Raw genomic sequence first — 26,120 nt, forward strand, 5'->3', positions numbered from 1 at the left:
TTAATGTTGTTAATGAGATCAATGGAAGATCTCAAAACATTTATTTATACAAGAATTTTTATTTTAAAAATCATTAGGCCTTTGTCAAAAGGTAATAGAGAATTGATGTTCATATATTTTACCCTGTTTTCCCTTAGCATATTCACATCTTTTGCATGATTTTCTATCTCATTTGTCCATTAATGTGTAGCTTTAGAACTGTTTATGCATTAGAGTAGATTTGCATTGCATTTGCATAGTTTCTTGCATAAACAGGTGATTTTGGATCCTAAGTAGCATGGAAGTGATGCTGAGGAAGATTGGAGCTGTCAAGAGAAGGAAACAAGGGGTTTGGAGTTGAAGAATCAAGGTCCGGAAGTCCACTCGACCACCCACTCGACCAGACACTCGACCATGTGCGGAGAATGACTCGACCGGATGGGAGAAGCAGAAGAAGAGGCCACTCGACCAGCACTCGACCGAGCCGCCCACCTATTTTGTCTTTTAGCATTTCTAGGGCTTCCCTTCCTTTTCTTATAAAAAGCCTTGTACTCCACAAAGAAAGAGACTTTTTAGAGTACAATTTTAGACCTAGTAGTTACCTTTTTGGGGAATTATTCTTTTTTTGCTTTTTATTGCTTAGATCGTTTAGCCACTTTTGTTTATTTTAAGAAATCTTTGATACTTGTTGGTTCCATAACTTTCAAAGTATTAAGAATTTGAGTTTGATTTCTTCTTCAATATTGTAGATCTTCATCTCATCTTTCTAATCATGCAAGTTTCATTGATTTCTGGGTTTATGACTTTGTTCATCATGTTTTGTGATTGTGAGTAGTGGCTTAGGATCTTGAGGATGGATTAGGGTGGATAAAGGTTATGGTTGTTTGGATTGATCAAGGTTGATTGCTTAATATCTCTTCTGGGTTAGATATGCTCTATGTTATTCTTATACTGAGAGGATAAGGGTAGATCTTAAGCATTTTAGCATCATACCAATGCCTAAGTTGCTAGATAAGGCTAATGGTAGAGATTATCATGAAGCATGCTAAGAGATTAGATGTTTTGTTGATTTTTGACATTGATGATCTGGTTGTTTAATGCCTGCTTTGATATGTAATAGCTAGTGAGAACTAGGTCTAAGAAGTATCTTGGCTTGATTGTTATTGTCATGAGAATGGATTAACATGTATTAGAAGATCATCGTCTAGAGATAGCTCATTGTTGATTGAGGTTTGTTGACCAATTTAGATAGCCATAGCTTGAGTTCATCCCATGAATCCATCCTTAAGACCTTTCTTTGTTTATTGATTTCCCTGTTTTAAATCCTGTTAATTGATTGCTGCTTGCTCTGTTTCTGACATTCGCTCATCTACTCGACCATCCACTCGATCGAGCATCCGATTGAGTGCTTGCTCGAGCTCATTCTAGAGTTCCTGTTTTATGTTATGCATCTTTCTGTTTCATTCCCTGTCTCATTCTAGTTGCATTTCCTGTTCCATTCATTTAGTTTTTGTTTAATCCTGTGGCATTACTTAGTTTGCTTTACTATAGTTCATGTTCTTGTTTCATTCTATTACTGCTTTGATCATTTTGTTTACCTTGCATTTAGTATCCTGTTTTAATAGCTTTACATTCTGCATTTCTTAATCATCATTAGGTTGTTAGTGACAAACATCTTTTATATTTGGCTTAACTTAGATAAGTGTTCACATCCTGATTGCTTACATCACACTCATTATGGTTTGACATCCTTTATGCTACAACTACATAAGGGTAATTGAAACACCTTGTATCCATCTCTATATTCATCATCATATCATATCATCCATCATCATCACACAAGATAGCAAGTTTCAAGAATCTAGTCGGAAAATCGGGTCTAATATTTATATATACATCTCTACTATAGTAGGATTTAAGCTGAGTCGAGTGATTTGCATATGTAGTTGAATCCCACATATCTTAAGTTCGAGTAATTGCATAATTCATTAATAAATATTTTGTTTTAAAAATATATGATATTTGTAATAGTAAATTAAAGAATTTGACAATAAAAATTAAGTACTAAAGATTAAATGGAATGAAATATGTTAAAATTGGAAAGAAATCTGTTAAAAACAGAATTAAAACTCTAAATTTTGGTTAGAAAGGATGTACATTATATATATACACATACTCACAACATACATATATGATGAAATATTTGTAGGAAAAATTGGTAGCTTAGTAAATGGACTGGTATGATATGTAAAAAAAAAAAAAAGTTTGTAGTATAGTGAACATGGAATCCGAGGCATTGATGTAGTTTAATCACATATTGATGGGGTTTTTTTTGTAGATTTTTAGGCCTTTGGACTTTTTGGTTTTCATTTTGATAGTTTTTTTTTTTTTAGTTTGATTAAAATTTTAGAAATGGATATTATGATGTATATATTTCTGGAGAATATTTAACAACTGATTTGTTTTTCCATGAATACTTCATCAGAAGATTGTTCTTTTCGGTATCAACCCAAAGATGAAGAATGAGTTACAGATGACAGTTCATCTAAACCATGAAAAGTTTGCAGCTTCAAAGCGTGAGATTGTAAAAATGGTAAGAAACTTGCTTCCTCCTTCAGTCCTCCCAAAAAGAAAGCAGGAGTTTATGTTAGAAAGGACACTGGAACATGATCGGAAAAATTGTCTTTTTCACAATGTTCATGATCATGAGATGTTTGTATACTCTGATCATGATTGTGAGCTGAATATGATGATACCTTCACAAAGCTTCAACGACATTTTTGATTGCTTCAATAATGACGAAAATCCTATGAACAACAACAATTCTGATGGATTTTTTTTTTCAGATTACGAAGGAGTCAAGCTGAAGAATGACTTTATAGATTGGCTCTAATTAAAGAATTTTTAAAAAACTAATTGTTTAAATTATATAAAAATATAAAATATAACCATTAAAAAAACAAGTTCCAGTTCCACTCGTCATTATTACCAAATTACTAGAATTTTGTTTGATCAGTTATGAATTTAATTTAGACAGTCGGTCACCTAACTCCTAGACATTCAATATGAGATTTCTGTCTTTTTTTCATTCACTTCGGTTTTTCTATTTCATTTAATCCATTTTTTTTAACTATCAACATTGGGGAGTGGTACGAGCTTCCAAGTTCTGCACAAGATTTGTAATTACTAATTACTATTTTGGATAGATGGTGGCTTGGTATCTTTATGATCAATGGTTTTATCTTGAGAGACTATTATCTATTTTTGGATTGTTATAATCTCTTATCTTTGTTATTGATTTGAGAACTTTCCCTTAACTAAGCTTAAAACTTACAAAACACACATGATTTGATTACAGACATGTTTTCAAACTTTATCACACGGTGAAAATGGTGACGAAAAGAACATCAATGAGAATGAAAGAGGTATATTCGTTGGCATTGAAGAAATTTGGGAAGGAGACTCATGTTGAAGATGAGGCTAATGAGAGTAAATGAGAGGTCATTGCCATTTATGTTGTTGCGTTAAATGGTTCTATTATGATCCCAAATCTCAATTGAGCTTTGGAGCTTGACTTTGGTGGATTTAGAGTATACTAAGAGTTAGTTCCTTCAAAAAAAAAAATTAGTAACTCACTTGTCTAGGTTCTTGGTGTTCAAGAAATCAAACTTTGTTTTTCAGTCTTTAAATGGGCCTCTCTATTTTGTAGGAAGATAAGATATTTGATCTGTTAAGAAAGCAAACCCATAACCATAGACTCCATATTTTTATTTATTCGTCTTTTTGTCATACGATGAAGTGAAAATGAAACTACTAACTAGTGTATTGGTATTTGTTTTTTTTTAATTATAAAAATACACAAAGAAATCATTTAGTTATGAGACTATCATTGTATTTGTTTTTATAGATGTACGCTTAATATTCTACATTTTGGATTATTTTTTTCAGAAAAAAAAAAACAAAAAAACTCTGAACGATATTTTATTTGAATGTTAATCACAGTTTTTATTCTTTCTGTTTTGGTTAGTAGTTAGCTATGTTTGTTATATTAAATCATTAAAAAAAAAGAGTAAAAAACATAATAAGATAGGTTGGAACTTGGATAAAATTAAAAGGAAAAAGAAAAGGAATTGTGAAACACAAAACACGTAATGTCGTTTCGTCTGGATCAGACATGCACCGACGTAAACGGAACGGAGATCTAGCGGCGTTTGCGTGTATCATAATTTTCAATGAAGAGTGACAAACGGCGCTTAAACGGCATCTCACTCCTCCTGCCTCGCTTTTAACAAAACTAATCAAAAGCTCCACTGTGACTTGCAGTGCGCATCTTTTTAATGTTATTTAAATTAACTTTGTAAATTGTAATCATGAAATCAATCCTTAAATCATTTTAAAATCCAATCGCAAATCTCCGAGGAGACCACATGTCAATTTCTTAGTATAGTAGTATTTGTTTTCTAATAATAGGCTGCTATGTCAAATTTATTTTAGCCTGTATTTTACCCATCCGTTAACAATTTTTATTTTCTTATTTTTTGGCATCCACTATAATTGTTCGAATAAAAAAAATTAAAGCTATGAGTTTTGAATAGATTTTGGTTGTACTAACGAGCATGTATGCTCCAGAGATCAAGAACTCGTGTGTTCATGTGTTGTAACATGTTGTTCAGTGAACAACACTCGTAAAATACTAGAAACTGGTAATGTCAAATCAAATGTCTGGTTTGATACCAAGTCAATCTGATTAAGTGACTCCGTAGAAACTGCATAATATATTTATGAGTGTTTTTGAGGTTTGGAGAATCCAATCTAAATCTTTTTGAAAGTTGTTTTTTTCAATACGTTTTCAAATGTTCTCAGTTAAAATATTATATAAAATTCCCAACTAGACGTTTAGAAATATAGAATACTTATGTGGTCTATATATAATAGTTTATCATTGTTGAAATGATTTTATGTAACAATAACATAAGTTACCATACTCCACTATTTGTTGAGATCAAGTATCTATAATGTTAATTTAGCAATCATGGAATTGATAAAATAGCTTATAGATACCACCAAACTAATAGTATAGAATTTGTTGCCGTAAACTTATGGAGTATTATTTAATAAGTAAAACTAAACATAAATTATTAGCGTAAATAAAAAAACCCCTGAAAATTCGTTATAGCTAATCTAATAGTGAAACCACATAAATTAACTAGTGTGACACCACTTTTTCTAAAAGATAAAACAAGAGGTGGCACAAGTCACAAATCATCGGTCCAAATATATTCATAAAAAGAAGGTTACTAGAAGATGATGGGCACATGCATGTTCAAATTCCTCGTGGAAGCTAAGTTTTAATCATTATTGGATAGAGAGAGTAAGTATTGGTTATTTATCGATCGGTTCGCCCTAATTCTCTCAGGCACAATAATCGAGGTGTTGCTCTACTCATCTTCCTTCGATGTCGGTAGAGTTTCGGCTCGCCGGCGTCAGGATCTCTCAACCTATTTATTATTTTACTACTCATGTCTGCAATTCTCGTCCGTATCTTTGTTTTTCTTCACCGGAGTCCTTTTGAGATCCTAGATTTCAACTCCGTTTTTGCATCAGCTTCATCCACCTTCCATCGTTCTGCCGCTTCCGTCCTCCTCTCTCAGTGAGGCTGTTCGTCTGAGTACCCAACTGCTTGAGTTCACCCCTCAACCCCCCGAATGCCCTGGTTCTCTTGGTGATTATCTCTCGATCTGGCACAGTCAACCATAACATCTCACCGATCCTCGGATTTATATCCTCCCTACAAGTGTTTTACTTGGCGGCAGCGGTACGGGAGCTCTGTGTTGACACTGGAGCCTTTGAAGATCTTGGAATAGAACACCATAACCCTGGCTTGCTCTGTCCCAATCTTGCTATCTCTTTGGTCCAGGTTTGCTCCCCAATCTTACTTTGGAACCCTGGTAGATAGTCTACTCTACTTAGACTATGATTCATCCCTACACTAGAACCTTCCCCGACCCGTCTATAATCTCTTTATATCAAGTTCAAATTGTTTAGACCCGATGTTATCTGCTTGGTCAAGACGAGGCTCCCTCGATAGCGAATATTGGATTCTTATAATTTGCTTGAAAACCCTTTGTGTCGAGTTCAATGTGAATCCAGGTTTCGTCTAAACTCCACTCTCTCCCTCCTTAATCAATGCTTGGTTTGCTCAGTGGTATCACTAGTTCGAAGACTTCTTTTGATCCTTAAGCCACCATCATTGTTAGAATGGTATGAGAGTTATTTGAAAACCGCTTTTGTCGGATCTCCTAGGGATGCTATCTTTGAGAGAGACTGCTTGGTGAAGCTTGGCATTATGATCCCACATTTACAATGTTGGGTTTACCTTGTTTTCACCAACCTCCTTTATCCACCTCGCCTGATTGCAAAGCTCTCTAAACTGCAAATCATCTGCTTTATGAAGCCCCCTCACAGAAACTTGAAGATTAGTGGCATTATGACCTCCACTTCAAAGAGTAGTGGTTACCACAACCTCTTTAAGTTCTTCTCATTCAACCTTGGACCTGCATCTACTTCAGTAGCTTTCGGTCCTCCGAGTTCTATCCTTGCTCGACCTCTTCTCAAAGTTCTACCTAGTGTAGGCCCCCTCACTCCAGTGAGACAGTCAACTTTGAACCTTTCATCGCCACTTAGTTTTCGACCCAAGACAATGGCCACCTCTTCCTCCATTGACCTGCTCATGGAGTTCAAATCGATTTGCCTTGATCTCACAAGTCACAGTTTGCTTTCTAGCATGCGGTTCATAGCTCTCAAGCTTTTACTATCGATTGTTTCTATCTACTTATGTCTTTTTGTTGTTCCCTTTATGTTGTATCCTAAAAACACTTTCTACTTTGTATGTTATCTTCTATCTTAATGGAATGATAACATCTGTTTCATCGAAAAAAAATCATTATTGGATAGAGAAGTGGAGTGAAACCAAAGTATATATGGACATGGATTGAGACCAAAGTATACTGTCGTCCACGACCCAAAAACAAATGATTTGGGATGTACTAATGAATGCGGATGAACAATATTATTTTATTTTATGGTTATGGAAGTATCATATGTGCATCTCTAAATAATAATGCAAAGGATAAAAATAAAAGAATTGTAAATCTGGATCACAGTCACATGCAAATGGAGCCCAGCTGCAAACCCATCACCGTGTTGCTTCTTCTTCTTTTCTTTTGTCGTCATCGCACATGTTTCTATGGTCCGGTTCCTTATTACGCTATTATAATCATGTAATTTCAACGTCAAACCTAATTCATTATCTCATCAACTTCAAATCAATTAGTCGGTGTGAGTATTGCCAGTTTATTTTGGTATATATGTGTCATGTGTGTCACTTTTATTTTTTCTATGTATTTTTAGAGGGTATACCATATATTTTTTAAGATAACTAGAGCCAAATAGCTTTTTTTTTTTTAATGTACGATCTGAAAAAATGTTGTGATTCGTGAGCACTATAAATCACGTTTTCTCATATGAGATTTATATATGCATTTCTCAGAAAAAAAATTAGAGAAAAAAATCAGTGATGTTATTCCTTTATATAAACTTTCACAAATTTAATGTTTATAAACATGTCGTTTAATGTCATTCCAAAATCTCCGCTATAAAAGAAGGCTTTTTCCGAAAGTATGTCGCTCAATGTTCTTTTCATATGCATAAATATACTACACGAGATTCTTACAAGAACTTTCAAAACCCCTCCCAACCCTTCTCAACCAGAATGTCTCTACAAAAATCTTGTTTGATTGCCTTCAATACCTTCTTGTTGATCTTAATTCTTAAATAAAGCAAAAACTCAATTATTTAGATGCATAATGATACTCGAGCTGTTAAGTTACTCCCAAAACTCAAATATTATCAAGACTTCTTTGGATATATAAGAGTTGTTTGGTGATGTCAAAAGAAAAAAAAAAGAGAGTTGTTTGGCTATAAAGAAAGTACGTAGTAGAGGATTTCGAAAACTTATTTGGTTATCAGAAATGGACTTTTGATGATTGATTTTAAAAAAAAAAGATTAATAAGGTATTTCAATTATCAATAAAAGTTGATAAAATTTAGTGGTAATTCTGTAAACGTATTTCCAGATTAATATTAGTAGGTTAAACTACCTAATACTAATAACCAATTAGTACGTTTAACCAATTCATTTATCAACACGTTTCGTTAAGTTGGTATGGTATTATCGTGATCCCAAAAGATTGATTTAACATATGTAGTATAAACCAATATAGTTTGGTAATGGTATAGTAGTACTATATAGTTGTTATAGATATTTTTTTTCCAGAAAACATGACGTTATTAGCATAGGGTCTCCATGGTCAGGCGAGCTATATGGATTAAAGATTAGGGTATGTCAAAAGGAAAAAAAAAGAAAAAAGGAAAAAAAAAAACTATTCCCATTCACTACCGTACATGTATAAAATCTGAAAAACTTTTCACTAGTTAAGATTTTATTATTGCTTGTCCCTTTCACAAAAGCTTTAAATGTTGTAATTTTACAAACTGTATACTGCCCAATTTATAAAAACGAATAAATTGTTGATGTGACGTTGATGCTTTTTTGCCTCGGGCCTTCCATGTGGATCCATTTTCCAGCTTTTTTTTAACTTTTGTCCCTTGTTTTCATTCCTTAAAAATGATTAAATTTTAACAACACAACTAGTAATTTTGTATATGAAAACTTTTTATAACTCTTACATACATCCTTTCATCCCTTCTTTTCAGAATCGTTAGGGGCTAGTCGGACAGTTGGGATAAATCTAGCTTATAACAAAAACATCGAAAATTAAAGAGGAATTAATTGATGAATAGTTTTAAGATTATTTTATTAATTTAATATTAAAATAAAAAATACTTAGGTTTATCTTTAGGGGCGAGTGAACCTTTATATTCACCTCCTCTTTTCTCAACCAAATCAGAATGTTCTATCTAATATTTAATTTAAAAATAAATCAAAATTAAATTAAAAAATAAAAAAAATTAAGGAAACAAATTTTGTATACTTTTAATTAAGGACAGTTTAATATTGGCTTGGTTTAAATTTTTAAAATTAGAACAAAATTATGTGTTGGTTTGGGTTCACAAATAAGGTGATTAGAGTTTAGATTTTACAATTAAAATGAAATTATATGTCGGTTTGAGTTTACAAATGAAGTGGTTAGGGTTTAAATTTTACAATTAAAACGAAATTATATGTCAGTTTGGGTTTACAAATAAGGTGGTTAGGGTTAAGATTTTACAATTAAAACGAAATTATATGTCGATTTGGGTTTACAGATGAGGTGGTTAGGGTTTAGATTTTACAATTAGAACGAAATTATATGGCGGTTTGGGTTTACAAATGAGATGCTTAGGGTTTAGATTTTACAATTAGAACGAAATTATATGTCGATTTAGGTTTATAAATGATATGATTAGGGTTTAGATTTTACAATTAGAACCAAATTATATGTCTGTTTTGATTTACAAATGAGATGGTTAGGATTTAGATTTTACAATTAGAATGAAATTATATATCGGTTTGGATTTATAAAAGAGCGGTTTAAGTTTTTAATTTTATAACAATGTATACAGATTTTATTTCTTTTTTTATAAAAGGGTGAATAAAGAGGTTCACCTCAAATAAAAATACATAGTACTATATATATATAAAATTCTATTTATGTTAAAACAAAGACATCAAATAAAATATAAAACTATAGTATACATAAAACATAAATTAAAAATAAAATTTTATGATTTTCATTAAAAAATTTGTACATTAGTTATTGTAAAATATCACAAATTTTTAATTTAAATGTCTAAATAACAAAAAATGGTATTTAGTTTATATTTATCTCCAAAAAATGGTATTTAGTTTATATTTTGTCGCCTTTAGAAGCAGAGGCGAAAGCATTGCTTGCAGTAACTCAACAAACATGGATCAGAGGAATAACTTGTGTTATCTTCGAAGGAGACAACGAGACCTAACAAAGAATCTCCAAAACCAACTCATGGATATATCTATTCAAGGTGTCATACAAGATATAATGTATTGGTCTTCTCGTTTTCAGAAATTATAGTTTGTTTTTTCCCCTAGGTCTTGTAATAATGTTGCTCATTACCTTGCAAAGTTTGGCTGTAACTCTAATGATTTTTACTCCGGATGTTTTTTACCACCTTCATGGCTATCTAGTCAGTTGTACAACAATTATGTTCAATTATCAATATAATTCATTTTTACTGAAAAAAAGGTAATCCGTATACAAAAAATTAAGTGGGAAGTAATCGGATTACACAGGTTATAAACAAATTAGATTAACATAATTAGATAATCGATGTTAGACGGAGATTAGTCATTAATCAAGGCAGAGATGATTAACCTAACGATTTTACAGGGTGTAATCGGTGCTAGGCGGAGATATTTAAAACAGGGCATACATCTATCATTAAAAATTTCGAGTCATGATTTGATTATAAAAATAATCGTAATCATTAAATTACAACTACCAGTCTAGCCAATCAGTTAATGAAATTCTTTAAACAAGATTAAACCAATCAGCATAGTATTATGAAAAATGTGTTTGAAATCTTACTATATTAATTGAGAAGTACAAATATAAAACTAAACTTATAAAGTGTAAAAAATTACATTGCCATGCTATTGGTCTTAAGACAAATGTTTAATTTTTCAGCAAACGTAAAAATATAATTTTAATATTAGGGTAATAATTTTTTTTAATAATTATTAATTTCCAAAAAAAAAAATTCACTCTCCAATTGATTATAGACGAAAATTATTAATTCATTTTTTAAAAAACTGTAAACCAATCAGAATTTCAAAAAATAGGATTTTATAACTAAGTATCCAAATTATTATTTTAATAACCATATTTGGAAAATTTTGAAATTTTTTTAAATTATGATTCTTCTATCATTTTTCTTTTATTTCATTTACAAATTGTTTTGAATTATCATTTATATAATAAATATGCAGATTTTTTAAAAACAAATATATATATATATATATATATATATTACTCAATCTGTTAAGAAAAAAATGTGTTTTAGTATTTCACATCGCATTGGTAAAACTAAATTTATATGGTTGATAAATTAATAAATTTTAATTTCTGAAATTTCTTATGTAAAATCTTATCCTCCTGTTTGGGCAACCAATATTGGAGTTCTCTTTTAATTTAATTTAATGTTTACATTAATAAATATTAATTTCTAAAATTTCTTATGTAAAATCTTATCCTCCTTTTTGGGCAACCAATATTGGAGGTCTCTTTTAATTTAATTTAATGTTTGGTTGAAAAAAATATTTTACAAATAATGATCTAACAAACAAATAGTATAAAATGGTAATATACATCAAACACATTAAAATATTTAATCTTCTAAAATAATTAGTATTTAAAAGATATATGTAGATTTACAAAACAATTGCAATATTAAATGTAAATAATGTCTCAAACAAAATAATTTTTAAAACAAATATAATAATTATTATTATATTATAACTTTTGGAGAAAATGTTGATATGTGCTTTATAGCACGGAATATCTCCTAGTTATAAATTAAAAATTCAGTCTAAAATAAAATCAAATCAAATATTAAAACTCTGAACTAGCTCAATGACTAAACATAAAAATTTTTTTTTAAAATCAAATACTAACAGATAATTTCAACTAGTATTAACAAATTATTAGCCATTTCAACCTAACACAAAACAAAGATAATTTAATAACACATAATCATAATTTCATTTCCAAATAAACCAAAATACATATATCAACAAACTCTTCATTCTCAACAAACATTCAAATATATAAATCAAAATTATCTACAACATCTATATAAAGACAATATTTGTTTTTCATCATTAAAACAAACATTTTGTATGTATATGTAAAGTTAATACAAACATTAATTAAAAAATTATTTGGAAAGCTCCATTAATTTTATTTTAATATCTCAACTAATTCACTATACCAAATTATACATACAAAATAAATTGAGAGAGTAGGCAGCGAAACCAAAAATATCAAACCAACGACCCTTTTACTTAAACTTTGCTTCCTCCTCTCTCTCTGATCTTTCTTTCATTTTTTTTTTTTTTTTTTGTTTGAAAGATTCAATTTCCCTCTCAAAATTCATTCACATTTGTTCCAAACACACACAAAAATGGGAACAACAAAGATCTTGGTTCTGTCCAAGATCCTATCTTTCTTGCTAACAACAATGCTGATTGGATCCGGTTTGATTCAGTGTACTAGTGTGACTTATGATAAGAAAGCAATCATCGTTAATGGCCACCGTAGAATCCTCCTCTCCGGTTCAATTCATTACCCAAGAAGTACCCCTGAGGTAACCAAAAAACGAATCTTTATTAAAGAAACACAAATGGGGTTTTGTTTCTTTTGTTTAAATTTTAAATTTTTGGGTTTTGTAGATGTGGGAAGATCTTATAAAGAAAGCTAAAGATGGAGGCTTGGATGTTATTGATACTTATGTTTTCTGGAATGGTCATGAACCTTCTCCTGGAACTGTATGCTTCTTCTTCTTCTTCTTGTTAAAACTTAAAAAAATTTCATTAAAGTTGCAAGCTTTACGAAATTTAGATTTGAATTTGAGTAGAATTTGTCACTTCTCTGTGTTTGGTTTCTTGCAGTACAATTTCAAAGGGAGATACGATTTGGTACGATTCATTAAGACGATTCAGGAAGTGGGTCTTTATGTTCATCTCAGAATTGGTCCTTATGTTTGTGCAGAATGGAATTTTGGGTAACGTTTTCAATAAATTCCAAAATCACAAAAAAAAAAAAAAAAAATCAAACTTTTTTGAATTTTGAAAAATTGTGTTTTTTTTTTGTTTTGTTTTTTCCTTGTTTGACTTTTGTAGAGGGTTTCCTGTTTGGCTGAAGTATGTAGATGGGATTAGTTTCAGAACAGACAATGGACCCTTCAAGGTAATAATAAATGTTGCTTCTGTTTGATGCTTTGATTGATGTTCAGTTTTTGGATATCATTAATGTAACATGTGTCTGTGTTTGTGTCTACTGTTAAGGCTGCAATGCAAGGTTTCACAGAGAAGATTGTCGAGATGATGAAAGAACATAGATTCTTTGCCTCACAAGGTGGACCCATCATCTTATCTCAGGTTCTATTATACAAATTTACAAACCTTTTTGTTTTGTGTGTGGGAATTGATGTGTAAGATGCTTAAGAGGTTTGATGTTTTATAATGTATAGATTGAGAATGAGTTTGGACCAGAGCTTAAAGCGCTTGGACCGGCTGGTCACTCTTACGTCAACTGGGCTGCGAAAATGGCTGTTGGTTTAAACACTGGAGTTCCATGGGTGATGTGTAAGGAAGATGATGCACCTGACCCAATCGTATGACCGACCAATCTTCTAATCTTTTCTCATTCATGTTCCTTCTTTAATCTCTTGTTATATTCGTGTTTTGTAGATAAATGCTTGCAACGGTTTCTACTGCGATTATTTTACTCCCAATAAACCATATAAGCCAACTATGTGGACAGAGGCATGGAGTGGCTGGTAAAAACATTTACTTTCTTTGCTTGTGAGACTGTAAGAGACACAAAAATGTTTACTGATTGTGTTAAATGTTTGTTGTTGTTAGGTTTACAGAGTTTGGTGGAACCATTCCAAAACGACCTGTAGAGGATCTAGCATTTGGAGTAGCCCGTTTCATACAAAAGGGTGGATCGTATATAAATTACTACATGGTAATTAGTCCTTGCACAAATGTTATGAAAGAAAATGTTTCGGTTTCAGTTTTGTCCTGATGCTTGTTGAGTGTGTTATGTGACAGTACCATGGAGGAACAAACTTTGGACGTACAGCAGGAGGTCCATTCATCACCACTAGTTATGACTATGATGCTCCCATCGATGAATACGGTACAGTTATCTTACAGTCTCAGCTCTGTAAAATGTTTGTGTCGCCTCTACATTTTACCAAAACATGGCTTTTTGATGATGCAGGGTTGGTCCAAGAACCTAAGTACAGCCATCTTAAGCAACTTCATCTGGCAATTAAGCAATGTGAAGCTGCCTTAGTTTCTTCTGATCCACATGTTACTAAACTAGGAAACTACGAGGAGGCTCATGTGTTCACTGCCGGCAAAGGAAGTTGTGTAGCTTTCCTAACCAACTATCACATGAATGCACCTGCTAAAGTAATGTTCAATAAGCGGCACTATACTCTTCCTGCATGGTCCATCAGCATTCTTCCAGATTGCAGAAACGTTGTTTACAACACTGCGACGGTATGTAACAGAGTAGTTGCTGTTTTTGTTGCGAAAGCCTTTAGTTGCATCATTAAGAAGCTAACTTGATGAAGTTGTCGGACAGGTGGCTGCAAAGACATCACATGTGCAAATGGTGCCATCTGGTTCCATCTTGTATTCAGTTGCTAGATACGATGAAAATATTGCTACTTATGGAGACCGTGGGACAATCACAGCCCGTGGATTGTTGGAGCAGGTTAATGTTACACGAGATACAACTGATTACCTGTGGTACACAACCAGGTACATTTTGAAAATACTCAATATTTAATATTATCTTTGCATGTCAAACATCATTTGTTCTTTGTAAACTGAATCGGTCTTTCTGGGGTTTCCAGTGTGGATATTAAGGCATCAGAGTCATTCTTGCGTGGAGGAAAATGGCCGACTCTTACGGTGGATTCTGCAGGACATGCTGTGCATGTGTTTGTCAATGGACACTTTTACGGTAAGAATGATTCTTTTGCTGACTAATTCCTTAGAAAAGAGTTGTTTCATCAAATAATTTGTGCTTTTGAACGATGCAGGATCTGCCTTTGGGACAAGAGAAAACAGAAAAGTTTCGTTCAGCGCACCAGTCAATCTTCGAGGTGGAGCTAACAGAATCGCGCTTCTGAGCGTAGCAGTTGGTTTACCGGTCAGTTTAAAAACATGAAAGTACTCTACTGTTGACTTTAAGTTTCTTGTAGCAGACTGATAAATAGTGTTCATTTTTTTTATGGTTTTGAAGAATGTTGGACTACACTTTGAGACCTGGGCCACTGGAATCGTTGGGTCGGTGGTGCTTCATGGCCTTGACGAGGGTAACAAAGACTTGAGTTGGCAGAAATGGACATATCAGGTGAGATAGATAGAGTTCATAATAGAAGAAGAAACTCTTACGGATTGACTCGGTTTACAATTGAAAATCAAATAACATTTCCATTTTTCTCGCGTAATGAAACAGGCTGGTCTGCAAGGGGAAGCAATGAACTTGATCTCTCCTACAGAAGAGTCCTCTGTTGATTGGATCAAAGGCTCATTGGCTAAGCAAAACAAACAACCTTTGACATGGTACAAGGTAAATAAGAACTCTAACTTATCCAAGCTGCTCCTAACTCATCCTGAACCAAACTTATTACTACTTTATCTCCCAATGAAACCTAATAACCAATATGTAGAACTATAGCTAAGGCTTGACCTAAGACATGTTCAAGTAGACCCACTATATCTTTGCTTGTAACATCCACAGGCCTACTTTGACGCGCCTAGAGGAAACGAACCACTGGCTTTGGATCTGAAGAGTATGGGAAAAGGGCAAGCTTGGATAAACGGGCAAAGCCTAGGGAGATACTGGATGGCTTATGCCAAAGGAAACTGTGGGACTTGTCACTACGCTGGAACGTACAGGCAAAACAAATGCCAATCTGGTTGTGGCGAGCCAACACAAAGATGGTAACAATAATGCTTTCTTCTTTCTTAACTTCAACCTTTTGAAGCTAAAAGCTCTCTTCTCGTATTAAGATGAGTCTTTTTCTTTGTAGGTATCATGTTCCGCGTTCATGGTTGAAGCCAAGAGGGAACTTGTTAGTACTCTTTGAAGAACTTGGTGGAGACGTTTCCAGAGTCTCTGTTGTGAAAAGATCAGTAAACTAACTTTAAAGAACTCTTACTATTGTGTGTGTGTGTGTTACACAAAGCATGACTCGTGCTGTGTTTAAATTATCCCTCTTTTGTGATCAGAAACCAAAATTCGTCATAGTAATAAACAAATATGTAGTAGAAATGCATCACTTTTATTTCACACCAAAGATAAAATATAAACTTTGAAAGTTGTAGAGTGATTAGTATACAAAGATTTTAGAAATTTGAAATCAAGATCAAGCAGAAGCAACAAGACCACCATGCTTCTTCAGCGTCTCATGAATCTCATCTTTGGCAGCGCCGACAACACGATCAACGATTTCGCCTTCTTTCATGAAAACAAAAGTGGGCATTGCCTCAACTTTGAATTCCTGAGCAACCGATTGCAACTCATCAACATCAATCTTGAAGAAGACAACATTGGTGAACTTCTTAGCCATCTCTGCAAAGACTGGCGCAATGAAACGGCAAGGTGGACACCATGAAGCTGTGAAGTCTATCACAATCTGTTTCAATCAAAATTTCAGAACAAATCAGAAAGAAAATATCATTCCCCACTATAAGCTAACTAATCAAGACAAACCTTAAGTTATAACGTAATCAAATCAAATTGAAGAGAAAGCAGTACTACTAGTTTCTATCAATTTTAGACCAATAAACACCTAAGTAACGTAACCAAATCAAATTGGAGAAGCCCTAGACAGGACAAGACAAAGTACTTGTATCTATCTATCTATCAATTTCAGACCAAATCAAGAATATGGGATAAGAACGTACATGATCAAAGTCTTGAACGTCATTCACTTAACCACTAATCAAGAAAAAAAAACCCTAATCAAATTGAAGAAACCCTAGAGAGGGAGAGGAGAAGAGAAAAGTACCAGTTTCTTGGATTCGTTGGCGTCTTTGACCTTCTCATTCCAGACATCGTATGAGTGGCAAGCAATCACTTCTCCTTCCCCGGCCATTGTTTACACTGCTTTTTTTCTTCTCCTAAACTTTGTTTGATAAGACCTTTTTTTTGGTGAGTGAATGAAGAATACATTATGGTTTGGATCAGCTTTTTATAGGACAGGGTGGGAAGACTTAGACCATCTTACCTCTTACCTCTTCTTGGTCTTCTTATTACACTTTATCCTAAATATTTTGTGTGATCGTGACGCGTAGGAATGTGAATGGATCCAACGGCTGATATTAAAGGGCTTTAAAAATAACATGGCGAGTCTAGGTCAACGGCGTAATGAAACGATGCTGGTAACGAAGGTTCTAGATTGTAGAAGTCGTGTTATGTGTGCACGTATTGATTTTATCTGTTTTTTTCTTTTCTAGTCCTTACACTTGGCACTTGGGGATTTGACAACTACTATAAAGTTTATTTTTGTCGGTACAAATATAAGTCTTTTTTTTATTCGAGCTTAAGACGGCAAAGTTGAATGGTACAAAATTAAATACTATTAATTCTTAATCTAAAACATGTATTTATGTTTTGAAAAATAATGCTAGCTTTCTATATTTATTTCATTTTCTTTTTTATTCTTCTACGTTTCTCCGAATCAAATTCTAGTCATGGTTTGAAGAAGTACATTGGAAAAAGTATATGAATTATTTGAATCTAAAGGATTTGTTACGTTTTCATATCTCTTGTAAATTGTAAGAAAGTGACGAACAAAAGAAACAGTTGAAGTTGCTGTAAAAAAAAAAAAAAATTATCTCCACGCCCATAATTTTCTACCATACGATCCAAGTTTGTTGATGTTTGTAAGTTGTATATGTTGTTGTTTGTAAATAAGTTAAAGGATATATTAAACCAAAGACATTCAAATTTGAGGGGGACTAAAGTATAAATCAAAAAGTTCATTTCTAAAATAGAGTAAAAATATAAAGTTATTCTAAATATAGAGCAATCTCAATTTTTCTCTATTTTATAGTAAAATATAGAGTGGGGTTAGATAAGATTTTACTTTATAATAGAGTTTTTTTTTGCTCTAAAATAGATAGAGGTTGGAGATGGCATTAGTAACTTGCTTAGTACGCGTCTCAAGATTGTACTACCCAACTCTGTCCTTAGTCTCAAAGAGCTTTCCATCTCTCCTTGCTTCACCGGAGCTTTACGAGGCCCGATCTCTCTTACGCCTCACCGAGAGTTGTCTCTATGTGTGTTTATGCTTCCCTCCTGAAACTCACCTTTGTTGGTTCACTCTCTTCGGGAAACGGTCCTGATCGAACTCTAAATAAGTCAAGTGGCTATCTTTTGGTCCCTATCACATCATCTCCTCCTTCCCAATGGCCAATTCACGCAGCGGTTGGTTCCGATATCTACCACGTTGGCGGATACATCGAGACTCTGCCCGTATATTTAGGGTCTCGGTCCTAGACTGTCGGTCTCACACGTGGCGCGAGGCTCCAAGCTTATACGTCGAGAAGAAGACGTACACTTATTCTGCTACTATCTTTGTGGAAAGATCTATGTATCACGAGAACTCATAAAAGACACAACATCAGAACGTTCGATGGAGGTGTTCGACACAAAAACCCAAATTTGGGACCATGTCCCCTTCCCAACTTGTTGGGACGCGAATACGTTGGTTGGCCAACCAAAAGTACATGTATTGAAGGAAAGGTCTATCTGATGACGGCGGGTAAGGTTCTAGCTTACGACCCAGATGAAGGTAGATTGGACTTTGTCGAACGAGAGATGGGTGAGGATTGGATGTTGTGTGCCATAGACAATGTTTTGTACAGTTATAAGGAGAGAACACTAGAATGGTATGACACTAAGGTGAGATTGTGGAAACAAGTTAAGGGTTTGACAGGACTACCCGAGTCTGTCAGCTGCTGCCGTGTTGTTAGATTGGCCGATTATGGTGGAAAGATGGCCGTTTTGTGAGACAAGTATGAGCCTTATAGTGGACACAGGATGATTTGGTGTGCGGTGGTTGCGCTTAAAAGACACAAGAGCAAAGAGATTTGGGGGAAGGTCGAGTGACGTGACCTGGTGCTTACAGTCCCCAGCTCAACACAACTTGAGAATACTCTTTGTGCTATTGTTTGATAAATGACATAACTTGAATGGGGCTCAATCTTTTACTCATTGAGGGTATTCTATCGTTTTGTTACTCAGTTGTAAACTTGGATTTTGCTTTGCTTCAGTAGCAGACTGCTTAACACGAAAATGAGCTAAAGACAGCTAAGACAGACGTAGAAGCCAAATCTATACTACTATTGTATTATCTATCATACTAATAAACCCTTTTCACATCAGATAATCATAAAACAAAACAACCAAATCTAGACTTCGTAAGATTTTTCTTCATATGTTCTTTTTTTTTTTTTTTTTTTTTTTTTTTTAATATAACTAACTTACGGCTAACAGAGTTTTTATAGATACAAAATGATGTCGTTACTCAAGATGGTCTACATGTATTGAACACTTCTCCTCGCAATACATCGATTGGTCTATGTTCCAAAGTGTATCGCTCCGGTCCCATATACACCCCTGTCTTCTCCAATAGCCCCATTGCTTCCTCTCTTCCGTATTTTGACTCATACAGCTTCAAGTACTCATAATCCTGATTCATTACATTAATGCCCCCAAATAAGCCAATTGAAACAGTTCCTCATTGTTATCTGGTTGGTAACTAAAGCAGCTGTACCTGTAACCCACTTAGAAGACGCTCTAGCCTAAGTGAAGCAACGGGCTCTGATGAAGATGAGAATACTTCACCGGGGTAGTAAAGAACTCCATCACCAGGAGGAAGACCACGCCTGAACCTTACCTATTCATTTGGTTTATATAAACATCATGAAACAATCAGTTCAAAATACATTTAGAAAGGAAACCAAGCATAAGAAAATTAGGATCGATGGGTCAGACAATGAACCTCGGCACTTGGAACCGTGGCCTTTTCATAGCAGTTTGCACCCCAGTACAAGAACCCGGTTCCACCTTCCTTCCACACGCGCCACATCACTGCACGTTGTTGTGTCCCACGCATCCCTAGGTGCCAATTTGGGTGAGGATCCGAAGGTCCAAGGCATATGTATGTCCACCATTCCTGCACCACCAAGAGAAATTCCTCTTTATGATACTTATTGATAATACAAACATATAAGCACACAAGACCACACCATTACGATAACCTTTGTATAGTCCCTTACACATCATAGAGTAGCTGTGAACAGTGGTTAATGAACTTCGGACTAAGTTAATGAAAGGGTTGACAAAGGTCAGAGAGAGCCTACCTCACCCTTCTCTGTGTGCAATTCCTCAAGAATGTCCTTTACCAAATCTTCCCGGTTACCAAGCACCCACTCACTGAATATTAAACCATATTTTAAGACTGAGTTAGCAGATTAAAGCAACAAGAGACTAGTTGAAATTAGATTTCTCTTTAGGTTCCCCATATTCATCTGACAATCTTTTAAACTAATTCACCTTCTATACTAAACACCTGCAGACCATAACGCATTTGCCAATAATATTGAGAAGTGACTTTTAAAATTCATTGATAGAAGATAGACAATTTATTCTGAACCAGATGTCTTTTGATAGGTAAAAACACCATAAACATAGCACACCTACGCGAGATTCAAATTAAAGATAAGTTTTAAGATCTTGACATCCAAAACCCAAGGTAAGTGGAGGCAATTTATCACATTACAGCATGAACAATTACCTTGTGCAGTATATCTGAGTATGAGGCCGAAGAAGATTTGGAACTTTGACGAAAGATTCGAAGGGCGTTGGAGCAAGAGGCGCATCACCCGGTCCTACAGAAAGAGTAATATTTGAACCTTAATAAAGTAGCTAAAGCATTGTTGAACTGTGAACCTTAATACAATATTACATTGCCATAAACGTAGATTTTCCTCAACACGCAGAACAAAATATCCGCAAGCGCTGTAACGAAGCATAACAGAAACATGAAGTGCTAAAATATTAACCTTACACAACGAGCTAACATTATGGGCTACATAATCACATTGAGTCGAATACTGATCAACCTACTGATACAAACTAAATTTCTATGGTTCACCATTGAAAATTTTTGGAGCTCATTACAACAGGAAGACAAAGCCATGAAAGCAAATAAAACAAAACCCCCGCGGAAAACAGGAAGTAAAATCAAGAAACATAAAATAAATTAGCACAAGTGATTTCCACGAAAAGAAAATCAATAAATTAGCACAAGTGATTTCCATAAAATCATACCACAGTAGTATGTAGTCAACACACGAGCATCCGGGGCATAGGCATAAATTTCACTGGCCATCTTACGAACGTTATCGAAGTGCTCCATATTTAGTGGCTGCCAAATGTTTTGAATGGTAGGTAATAAGAAAGCTGTGAATAAGTAATTTTCAACTAAAAAACAACATCAATTACACCTATCAATGACGTAGAATTTTACTGTTACCACAGCAAACTATGCCCTATCAATAATCAAAGCGAAAATTGACTGAAGCATACCTCATCCCACAAGTAAAAGTAAGCTTTGTTCCAATGGGGTTTACTCCTCAATATCTCAACTTCTTTGCGCAGATAACTTTCCCTTGAATCATCCCTGCTTGCACATCAACAGGCAAATGAAACTTATTTCTGGTACCTACTAAAAAAAAAGCTTGAGTGGGACAACACATGCATACCCAGCTATAACTTGTCTATATGGTACTGCATACGCCGCAACCCTTGGATCCGACAAATATTCATCAGATTTTGGATGATCGGCTGCAAAAATCAAAAAATGGAATGCCAATGGAAAGCTCAGCGTGTGAAGCAAAACGACCAGCTTGATAGTGCTTAAAGTATTCATAAGAAGATTTGTGCAGTACCAGGCCATGGTGAGGTGTATGTCAAGACACGCATGCTTTCACCCCATTTGCAAAAATATGGACTGATCCGATACTGAAGAAGCCACTTAAAATGGAGATCTAGTTTCTCGTACCACTCTTCACTTCCATGTTCAACACCAAAACGATCCTCGATGACAGTGTCAGAGACGCCAATAACAGCAGGGAGTGATGGAGTAACTGGAATAATAAATTCCCAAACTGTCAATCTTAGCTTGATACGCAGGGAAAGATTTGAAACAACATCTTCTTCCATCATATCAGTTGATCCATTTGTAGAAATGAACTCCGAAAATGATGGAGAGATGATAATTCTTCTTAATGACGAACTTGCACATTTAATTCTTTCTACCTAAAAGATAAGCTGCAGATTATTTGACACGTAAAAATATTTTATCAAGGGTGAGGTAATCTAGTTGAAGGAAAGTGAAAAATTACCACTTCATCCATGGGTTTCCCCTCTATTGGTTCCATAATATCAAGACAGTTGTTAAGTTCCATACAAAGCTGATCCTTCTCTTGCTTTCCCAAGTGACCTGAACAGCTGTAAACCAAACACATCACTGGTCATCAGCGTGTCAGATCCATGATTAACAAATTATCATTGTCATGCAACACACTGACATCAAGGTATTGTTAGCATCTTAAAGTAGATAAGAGAGATAGTATACAGAGTAAGACTCACCCTCCATCACTTTTCATTGCAGAAACAATGATCTCTCCTTCATATTGACCAGGAGGCTGCCCATTAGGAACGTCTATTGAGACCCAAATCACACTTGTTTCTCTACAACAGGAAGCATCCCAGGCTATGTTAGTCTCACGTAATAGGGCAACAATGTCTCCACATACCAGATTAAGATATTGGACAAAATGAGTGGCCGTACCCTGGTAATAAGCTAAGTTGAGAAACAGGAAGATCAAGGGGTACTAGAGCATCAGGAACACCTAGGACAGGTACCACTCGCCTTAACTTAAGCGACTGGCCAACAACCAATCTGCCATGACAAAGGAACCATCCCAAATATTACATTCGCCTTATTAAGTCTCATTAGTTTCCCTGCTCTTCAGAAAGAAAGATAGAAAATATACAAGGTAGAACCGCTCACCTATCTCCAGCTGAAGAGCATAAGTCACTGCACTGGACCTGAACACTTCCGGAAGGACTGGAAGCAGCCCAAGAAACTTTGGGACGCATGGCGATCTGAAAACTTTCTCTCTCATTCCTAGCCGCCAAAAGATTTATCTGTAGAAACACGACATGGAAGCCAACATTTAACATATGCGTCAATGCATAGGAAACAGAACGATAAAGGATCATTGCATATGTAACATATACACATCAATTAGACATCTACTGTACTATCCCCACTAACTACAAATCATATAGTAGAAAATGAAGCAACAGATAGAACACATACAGGCTCTAGCGGTCTAGGTGTTTCTTGTGAACCAACATTAACCGTATTTGGCATACACCAAACATTCACCAGATCAGCAGTAGGAACCTCTGTAGGATCAGTAGATTGTTTAAGTGGCTCAGCATCATTAAACCCATACGCTGTACCTCCACCAGCCACCCCTTCGACTGGCACAGTCATTTCTTGAGATCCTACAAAAAAACAGTTTTAGATTCCTTCATCTATAAAGCTAACCACTTTCCAATAGTTAAACAAACGAGCACTGGTTAATTAGCACAAGCTTGTGTTTTCTGGAACCAAAGGATCGTTTCCTGAGTAAAACTACAAAAAATCGAGGCTAGTTTTATGGAAATCTTTAACCGTTTTGTTCTCAACAAGCAGACGGATTTATCAATTCTCCGGAAAATTTCAACAATTTCTCAAACTCCTAGGCGATTTTCTCGAGCAAACAACGGAGAATTGCGATAATAAGAACAAAATTTAAAAGCTGTGATTGTACGGAAGCGAATTGAGTCTTACCATTGTTGTCCATTTCTTTCTTTTTCCCCGGGAAAATCTGGAGATTCTTGAGGGGATTGAAGAAGAAGAGACGATCGCGTTTTGGGGAGATTTGTGAAAGGAAGCAAAACAACAACACGTAGATGAGGAAGTTCAATTTTCAAGCTTTTGTTTGTTTTTACTCGTCGTGTGTCTGTGTCTAAACGAACAAAAAAAAAAAAAAAAAAAAAAGGTACCTTTTCTGTTTGAAGAAACTTTTTTTTTTGCTGCAATATTCGTTTAGGAATTTTGCAAAAATGCCTGGGAAGAAAAACCGGACTCGAAATAATCTGTTTGGATTCTCAACATTGCTACCATCGCTTCTTCTTTTATTTGAAAGTCTTTACCTAGGTATCTGTGCCTGGGCGAATTTTAGTGCGACTGCGTTTCTTTGTGGTTTCACGCCGGTGGCCGAGAACTCCTTCTGTCTGTCTTTCTTTCATTCTGTTTCTGTCATTTTCTACCTATGGTGAATCCTGCGGTTTTTTCTACTCAGAATTTCCCTCTGACAACAATGACTTCTCAAACCCTAGGAATTGGGGTTGAGGCAATTGCTGTTTCTAATTCGTCTCTGGTTGATACCGTGAGTTTACCAGTCCATACTGAGGTAGCTCCGGTGACAAATACTCAAGTTTTGGACCCGACAAAGGTTCAAGACAAGGCTCCCAACTCTCCACCTCAGATCCGTTCGGAATCCTCTCCTCATGAGCATTTGACTTCGGGAATTGCCCCGACCCAAGCTCAGCGCTTCAAATCCTCTCTTCGAAATCTTAGAAAGATCTCCTCTCCTACCTTTGAGGAGGATGGTACTCCTGTAGTTCAGGCCCCTGCTTCTGTTCTCCTCCAAACGGCCACTGTGTGGAAGGGGTATATCATTGCCCATTTCCATGGATTAGCTCCTCCTCCGGCAAAAATTTACTCTGACCTTAACCCAGCTTGGGGTAAGTTTGGCAATATTGTCGTGAGACCAATGACTGACACCTCATGTATGATTTTGATTCCATGTGTTTCGACACGTGAATGGGTTCTTCAAGTTGGGTACTGGCAAGCAGGTAATTGCGCTTTCAATGTATACCCTTGGTCGGAAGATGGCTTAATGGTGCTTCCGGAGTTGGAAACTGCTCCCACCTGGGCAGTCTTGAAGAGTGTTCCTCCTCAAATGTACTCTCTTGATGGTATCAGTGTGATAGCTAGTGCAATAGGAGAGCCTCTTCATACTGAAAAGTCGAGATTGGCTCCGTATCATTTTGGTGATACTAAAGTAAAAGTTGAGATATCTCTAGACTCATCCCACCGTCAGTTATTGTGGTTCGTGATTCTCTTGGCAACACTAGTAGGGTTAATGTGGAGTATCCAAGGCTACCCCCTAAGTGTTGTAATTGTGAAAGGTTTGGTCATCTTCTTAATCGTTGTCCTAAACCATTGATGAAGAAGCAGTCTCCTGGGAATACCTCTAAGTTTTTTGTTGCAAAGGGTGTAGCTCTTAAAGATACAGAGATCTCCCTGGCCACAGTCGAGAATAAGGTCTCTTTGGAAATGGTAGAGGCAGTTAAAGCTCTACCTCAGGTTCCTTTAGCTAATGGCGTTATTCTATCTGGATCATCCGTTGTAGAATCTCGACCAAGGTCTCGAAGTAAGTCAAGATCTCGGGGTAGAAGTGTTCCAAAGGGTCTTGATGTCAAGTTAGCGAAAGATGTTATGTCTGCTCAAAAAAAAGGTGATTCTGTGAGCTTGGGGGTTTCGCAAGAGAGGGAAGTTTCCCCTTCTGTTGATTCTCAAGCGGTGATGAAGTCTGATGACTCCCTTTGCAAGAAGATGACTGGCGAGAAGACTATGGCTCCTCCTTCTGCTGAGGAGGATGGTTTTGTTAAAGTCAAGCAGAAATCTCTCAGGAGAGTCAATCCTAATAACTCTCACACTATGAGGTTTGTTGTTAAGGCTACAGGTAAGAAACGGGTGGGGAGTTTGAAGGCCTCTCTTCCGGGTTCCTTTGCTGCGGCAAAAAAATGTCCAGAATTTTTGTTTGGTTCGACTTCCTCGAATCCTACTCAGGGTGATTCCTTGGGTAGATCCACCAACCTTTAAGAGCTTAGCTCTCTTCCCCTTTTGTCTGTGAATATGAAGATCTTCTGCTGGAATGTTAGAGGTATGAATAACCAGGCTCGTCAAAGAGTGATCAGAAGTTGGGTTGGTGTAAATAAGCCATTGATTGGCGGTCTTTTGGAGACGCATGTATCTGAGGATAATGCGGTTAGCATTTTGGCTTCTTCCCTACCAGGTTGGAGGTGTGAAAATAACTACTCACATTCGACTGGAGGTAGAATTTGGGTCGTGTGGGACCCCTCCGTCTCTGTGTTTTG

The 26,120-nt window shown here is 35.4% G+C and overlaps 3 protein-coding genes and 1 pseudogene across 3 annotated transcripts; 2 read left to right on the forward strand and 2 right to left on the reverse strand.

The window, feature by feature from the left end:
• Positions 1-11,772: 11,772 nt before the first annotated feature.
• Positions 11,773-16,094, forward strand: LOC104743886 (beta-galactosidase 5). The gene is made up of 17 exons (XM_087485752.1): positions 11,773-12,381; positions 12,467-12,562; positions 12,686-12,798; positions 12,917-12,983; positions 13,082-13,174; positions 13,267-13,410; positions 13,487-13,575; positions 13,661-13,766; positions 13,853-13,940; positions 14,025-14,308; positions 14,394-14,572; positions 14,668-14,777; positions 14,857-14,966; positions 15,060-15,170; positions 15,276-15,389; positions 15,561-15,763; positions 15,853-16,094. The coding sequence occupies exons 1-17, from the start codon at positions 12,199-12,201 to the stop codon at positions 15,962-15,964; spliced, it is 2,202 nt and encodes a 733-aa protein (XP_087341878.1). The 5' UTR covers positions 11,773-12,198; the 3' UTR covers positions 15,965-16,094.
• LOC104742199 (thioredoxin H5) lies at positions 16,086-17,125 on the reverse strand. Its single transcript, XM_010463170.3, has 2 exons — positions 16,834-17,125; positions 16,086-16,458 (listed from the first exon to the last, which is right to left on the reverse strand). The coding sequence occupies exons 1-2, from the start codon at positions 16,918-16,920 to the stop codon at positions 16,189-16,191; spliced, it is 357 nt and encodes a 118-aa protein (XP_010461472.1). The 5' UTR covers positions 16,921-17,125; the 3' UTR covers positions 16,086-16,188.
• An 834-nt stretch (positions 17,126-17,959) lies between these two features.
• On the forward strand, positions 17,960-19,078 carry LOC147928627 (F-box/kelch-repeat protein At4g39570 pseudogene; annotated as a pseudogene).
• A 75-nt stretch (positions 19,079-19,153) lies between these two features.
• Positions 19,154-24,599, reverse strand: LOC104742200 (uncharacterized). Its single transcript, XM_010463171.3, has 17 exons — positions 24,108-24,599; positions 23,958-24,021; positions 23,743-23,788; positions 23,224-23,414; positions 22,912-23,048; positions 22,690-22,800; positions 22,488-22,589; positions 22,241-22,346; positions 21,785-22,154; positions 21,599-21,680; positions 21,423-21,516; positions 21,165-21,261; positions 20,629-20,722; positions 20,195-20,267; positions 19,834-20,007; positions 19,606-19,728; positions 19,154-19,521 (listed from the first exon to the last, which is right to left on the reverse strand). The coding sequence occupies exons 3-17, from the start codon at positions 23,753-23,755 to the stop codon at positions 19,357-19,359; spliced, it is 1,932 nt and encodes a 643-aa protein (XP_010461473.1). The 5' UTR covers positions 23,756-23,788; positions 23,958-24,021; positions 24,108-24,599; the 3' UTR covers positions 19,154-19,356.
• Positions 24,600-26,120: the final 1,521 nt, after the last annotated feature.

The sequence above is a fragment of the Camelina sativa genome, chromosome 14 (assembly GCF_030686135.1).
Source record: "Camelina sativa cultivar CO46 ecotype springtype chromosome 14, ASM3068613v1".
In the NCBI taxonomy this organism is placed as follows: Eukaryota; Viridiplantae; Streptophyta; class Magnoliopsida; order Brassicales; family Brassicaceae; genus Camelina; species Camelina sativa.